The sequence below is a fragment of the Nicotiana tomentosiformis genome, chromosome 12 (genome assembly GCF_000390325.3).
Source record: "Nicotiana tomentosiformis chromosome 12, ASM39032v3, whole genome shotgun sequence".
In the NCBI taxonomy this organism is placed as follows: Eukaryota; Viridiplantae; Streptophyta; class Magnoliopsida; order Solanales; family Solanaceae; genus Nicotiana; species Nicotiana tomentosiformis.
Genome location: NC_090823.1, coordinates 1,784,945 through 1,790,735, shown reverse-complemented (window position 1 = coordinate 1,790,735; position 5,791 = coordinate 1,784,945). Strand labels below are relative to the sequence as shown.

Genomic DNA, 5,791 nt, shown 5'->3' with positions numbered 1-5,791 from the left:
GAGCAAAATTTACTTACCATGGTTGCAGAAGACTTAAAGATCCTCTCCTCCTCTATCAGTTCAAATGGTAATGGCTCTTGACTAATTATATTGGTACCTCTTTTCATTCAATCTCTCAGCATAATATTTTCTATATATTTATGTTTATTAGTAAGATGGTACGACCTAAATCACTTGAAGTATTTCCTTGAAACAGTAGTGTTGGTTGTGCTTTTTTTCGTTCAGTTTATTTATTTTATTTTCTTTAGGTTGTAGTTATACACATGCTTCAATTGGTAACAATATGCTAGTGAAAATAGTTACTTTATGCTATATGTGTCGTTTTTTTATACAAACTATTATTTAATTGTTTTGCTTGATTTAAGCAAATTATTCCAATCACAACCTTGATTTGTTATGAATTGTGCATGCTCAGTATTTTGTCAGTCACAAAAATCTAATTTATTCAAGGGGGTATATTTTATTTCTAAGATACCCTTTTATTGACGGATGATTGGTGCATTTCTTCTTTGTTAGTTTTTCTTAAGGTAATGTACTTTAAATTAAAAGGTTGATGAAGAAGTTACTTACTTTTAGAGGAGGCTTATGGTGTTCTTGTCATACCGTATATTCATAGACTTCCTGAAGTTAGGACATTTTTACCCTGCTCAACCAATTCAAGCAATTAAGTAAAGACGCTTCTTAAGACCAAGTAACTATCAAAGCATATAGTTTGGACAAAGATATATGAAGGACTTGCATCATCGATTTATCTGGTGTTATCTATGGTAACTTAGTCATGCAGTTATAGTAGCTACCTCCTAGCAGAAGATATTTCAAAAACCAAGTCATGAACAAATAGTGACTTTGATCTATCATTTTGTATGGTTTACCTTCGTAAATTTAATTTCATTAGGGAGTGGGATTTATTGTTCCTAAATGCACAGATTCTGAATATGCATGCTCTACATAGTAGGTGGTCTTTAATGTTTGTCACTATTTACTAAGAATGGAACTGTACTTCTGTATTAGTGAAAGTATAGTTATTCTAGAGTATGTATTCCTATTTTGGGATCAAATCGTACGTGCAACTAAAGATTAGACATAAGTTCTCTGAGCTGTATCAAAATTTAAAATGTTTGGCCTGTGCTATGCACGGGCGAACCTCATCTACTATGCCAATACACGTTGTGCATATATTGATTTGACATCAACACTGAGTGCAAATATATTTTTAACGTCAAATAAAAAAAAAAGACAAACACGTGATTCAGATTTAATGAGAAAGCAACATATATAGATACGAAGTCGTAACTACAAAACAACGAATCTGATTCATTCAATCAAATTCCAACAACTTCGGTTAAGATTTGACCCAATCAAAGCCCAAACTCTCTTCTCCCACACACCCCTTTAGCGCGTGAACCACGTGTGCATTAACAATACTTTCCAAATCAGTTACCTCAAAATAAAAGCTCACTCAGTCACTGATCACTATTCCATTCTTTCCTTTCTTCCTTCTCTACATTTCACTCTTCACAAAAGAGTGCATTAGATTTGTTTTTATTTTAAGGTTTAGATTTGAATTTTGTTTGAAGATGAATTCTCAGATTTGCAGATCTGCTTCACGAGCTACTAAATCTCTGTTTTCTGCTTATTCTAAGCAGCGTTCTCGTGCCTTTTCTGGTAAATTTTTGTTCCATTTCTTTAATTTCAATTTATTCACTCATGAAAGAGGTCGTTTTTATAAATGTATATAAAAATTTGGATGTATCTAATATGCACCGACCATGTAAATATTTTTTGCACTATGAATCTATGACGGGGAACGTTGTAGCAACGGTAAAGTTATTTTCGTATGACTTATAGGTCACGGGTTTGAGTCGAGTAATCAGCCAGTTATGCTTGCATCATGAATGAATTATCTTTTAAAATGCCGGTGCACGGAACTTAAGCTCTAAAAATTTATCAATGTGTGTGTGGTGCACATATCGATATCAAATCCTCATTGATATTCGAGCTCAAATTTTACAAATTGTTATATAACTATTTTTTTTTTTCATCAAAGTCATATAATTTTGTTTTTTCACACGAAAATCATATAAAAATGACTTTTTTTCATCAAAGTCATATAACTTTGTTTTCTCACACAAAAATCATAAAAATTTCACTATCTCACACAAAAATCATAATGGTCGAAAAACAAAGTTTTCAGTAATATTTTCTTATTTTACGTTTTTTTATTTTTTATTTTCAATCTAATAAATAATTATCCAATTAAAATAGGAGAAATATGAGTATATTTTTAGCCGTTCTCAAAAATAATAGCCGATAATATATATATATATATATATATATATATATATATATATATATATATATATATATATATATATATGTGTGTGTGTGTGTGTGTGTGTGTGTGTGTGTGTGTGTGTATTATATACATATAATATGCACATTCCATATATATTTTGTCTAGCAAATGCAATTAGTTTCGGTCGACCGATTAATTTTATATTTTTCTTTTAAAATAGGAATGACCCAACCCAGCTGACCCAATACTCATATACGTAAGTTAAAATAATACTACCATAAGAAACTTAGTTCGGAATTCATGAGATTCTATTAAAAAAAATAAGAAAATAAAAGGTATAATTAGAGAGCACTTGAAATAAAAATGATATCGATTTGAATAAAAATCTTGAAAAAATAAATAAAAGATAGAAGCATTATGTTTTAAAGGATTTACTATTCACTTTTAGTATTATTTTAATTTTTATATATGAGTATTGGGTCGGGTGGGCCAGGTCGGGTTGGCTCATTCCTATTTTAATTGGATTATTATTTATTAGACTTAATTGAATTATTATTTATTAGACTGAAAATAAGAAAATACTAATAAAAAATATATTTTTCAAGTTTTATAATTTTTGTGTGAGAAAACATAGTTATATGACTTTGGTGAAAAAAAATCATAGTTATATATATGGTTTTTATGTGAGAAAATAAAGTTATATGAATTTAGTGAAAAAAAATCATAGTTATATGACCATTTGTGAAATTTACCCCGTATACACGTGTGCATATATGTGATGTATTGATTTGAAATCCTAGATGTTCCTATGGCTACCTTTAGCATCGTGATGAGTTTGATCTGCCGGCGGGGAAGCATTGAGCTTTCCAATCATGATATTTAAGTTTTTGAGCTTTTAGGTTGATACTCGTCTTTATATCTATATTGTAATTCATTTATTTGCAATTTGGCATGTCTATTTTTATATCTCGCCGGTGTTCCACTTCCTTCAGTAGATTGGTGTTTATGTTTTAGAGGAAACAATGATTAGTGGATATTTGAGAATTTTAAGTCTTATGGAACAATGGAGGAGATAGATCTGATTGATTCTGATTACTAGTGGTCTTTACCTTTACATTTGTTGAGCGATAAGTTAACTATCAAAGCAGAAAAACAAGTAATTGCGTGCAGAGGCGGAACCAGAATTTGAACCTTATGGGTTCGAAATTGTAATCCTTCTAAGTTACCGGGTTCTAAATTAATAAGTTGTACATTTCAATGGATTTCTTAAGACATCCCGCACTCTGCCTCCGCCCCTGATTGTGTGAATATACTTGTCCTATTTGCAGGGGGACGAGCAGTGGCTGCAGCAGCCACAGTTTCTTTGAGAGGAGTTGTGCCTTCTTTAGCTTCATATGGCAGGACTGACTCTGGAAATTCATCTAGAGCTTGGATTTCGGGAATCCTCGCCCTTCCTGCAGCAGGTTCATATCTTATTACTTATCTATGTTAAATTAATGTTGCCGCTCAAGTTTGTGTCATTTTGAAAATGCAACTTCACTAAAAATTTGAATTTTCTGTATGATAATCTGATTTCATTTGTTTTGTTTCTCTCTTTATTATATAGCTTACATGATCCAGGAGCAAGAAGCACATGCTGCTGAGGTACACTATCTTAACTAATTTCCCCTTGATTGAGATGTTAGATGTTATATCTTGCATTTGTCATCATTTTCATTTTTTGTCACAACTAACATCACACAATATTTTTCGTACAAGATGGAGCGTACCTTCATCGCCATCAAGCCAGATGGAGTACAAAGGGGCTTGGTATGTTAAGTAGGGTTAGAATGCTGCTTCCTTTTATTTCTTATAAATTCCTGTAATATGCTTTTTCCTTCATTCTCACTTAAGTGGTTGGAACAGTATGTTGGACTCCTATGGGCTATGCAGATGTTAGTTCTCTTTCCAATTGGCTTAGAGAGTTTTGTACCATTGCAGATTTCAGAAATCGTATCGCGCTTTGAGCGCAAAGGTTTCAAGTTGGTTGCGATCAAAATTGTTGTTCCATCTAAGGATTTTGCCGGAAAGCACTATCATGACCTTAAGGAGAGACCATTCTTTAACGGCCTATGTGATTTCCTCAGCTCCGGCCCTGTTGTAGCAATGGTTAGAGAAATTTAGCCAAGTCTAAATTTACTTGTTTGACAAAATGATTCGCTTTAAGTAATTCCATAATCAATCTCTAGGTATGGGAAGGCGAGGGAGTAATTAGATATGGACGGAAGCTTATTGGAGCGACAGATCCGCAAAAATCAGAACCTGGAACAATCAGAGGTGACTTAGCTGTTGTAGTCGGAAGGTACAAAAACTTCTTGCCTTAATTCTATAGTTAGTCTTCTTGAGCTTTGGAGTAACAGTAAAGTTGTCTCCGTGTGACCTATAAGTCACGAGTTCGAATCGTGGAATCAGTCATTGATGATTGCATTAGGATAGGCTGCCTACAGCATACTCTTTGGAGTGTGTCCCTTCCTCGGACCTTGCGTAAATGCGAGATGCTTCGTGCGCCTGCCTTTTTTGGTCTTCTTGTGCTGTTGCATATTGCCGTTAACACGAGTTGCTTTACAGGAACATCATCCATGGAAGCGATGGACCCGAGACTGCCAAGGATGAGATCAAACTATGGTTCAAACCAGAAGAGTTGGTTAAATATACAAGCAATGATGAGAAGTGGATATATGGTGTGAACTGAGCAAACGTATTTTCTCTTAATTTAAACTGCGATTAACTCAACATGAAGACTAGAAACTACTGATTATCTGAATAAATCTGATGCCAATTGCCTTAGGCTATAGTAGTAACATAACCTTTAGCATATTGTTATTTTAATTGTTCAATAATCAGATGTACTGAAATGCTGCTGAGACTTTGTCAATTGCATTTTTCTTTGTTGTGCTCCGAGCATAGTTTTTTTTTTAGTATGGGAAGATTAGGTGCAACTCTTCATATCCCCCCCCCCCCCCCTCTCTCTTTATTAAACAGTGAACATTTATATTCACACTCGGTGTTTACACCAAACTAATAAATGAAATAGATTTGTTTTTCTAACCAAGGTCAAGCAATGTATTTTCTCAACATAATTTTTAAATGGAAAGGTTAAAATTACTTCGTTTGGTGTAAGTACGGGTAAGTATTTATCAATTTCTATGGTATGAGTGAACGACTTTTGACTTGACTCTACGCTTACTACTTTAGAAGTGTTAAGGGCTAAATAAACATCTCAAATTGGTCTATATTAGCTGCAATTCTCGACTTTAATGATCTGAAGCAGGTTTTTGATTGAACTCAAGAAATTACAAAAAATTGTGTTATGTTGTTAGAAATTGGTATTTATAAAAGTTTTTAAAAAAGAAACAATATATTAGAAATAAGTTTGTCAAGGAATATTTATATGTTTTTTGGTGGAGTCAAGATTTGAACTTTATGAGTTCAAGATTAGATTCGGTAACGACCATG

At 33.1% G+C, this 5,791-nt stretch overlaps 1 protein-coding gene across 1 annotated transcript; it reads left to right on the top strand.

The window, feature by feature from the left end:
* Positions 1 to 1,465: 1,465 nt before the first annotated feature.
* On the top strand, positions 1,466 to 5,234 carry LOC104094707 (nucleoside diphosphate kinase 3-like). Its single transcript, XM_009600687.4, has 7 exons — positions 1,466 to 1,665; positions 3,625 to 3,759; positions 3,903 to 3,940; positions 4,055 to 4,105; positions 4,277 to 4,444; positions 4,525 to 4,637; positions 4,904 to 5,234. Exons 1-7 carry the CDS (start codon positions 1,578 to 1,580, stop codon positions 5,025 to 5,027), a joined length of 717 nt encoding a protein of 238 aa, XP_009598982.1. The 5' UTR covers positions 1,466 to 1,577; the 3' UTR covers positions 5,028 to 5,234.
* Positions 5,235 to 5,791: the final 557 nt, after the last annotated feature.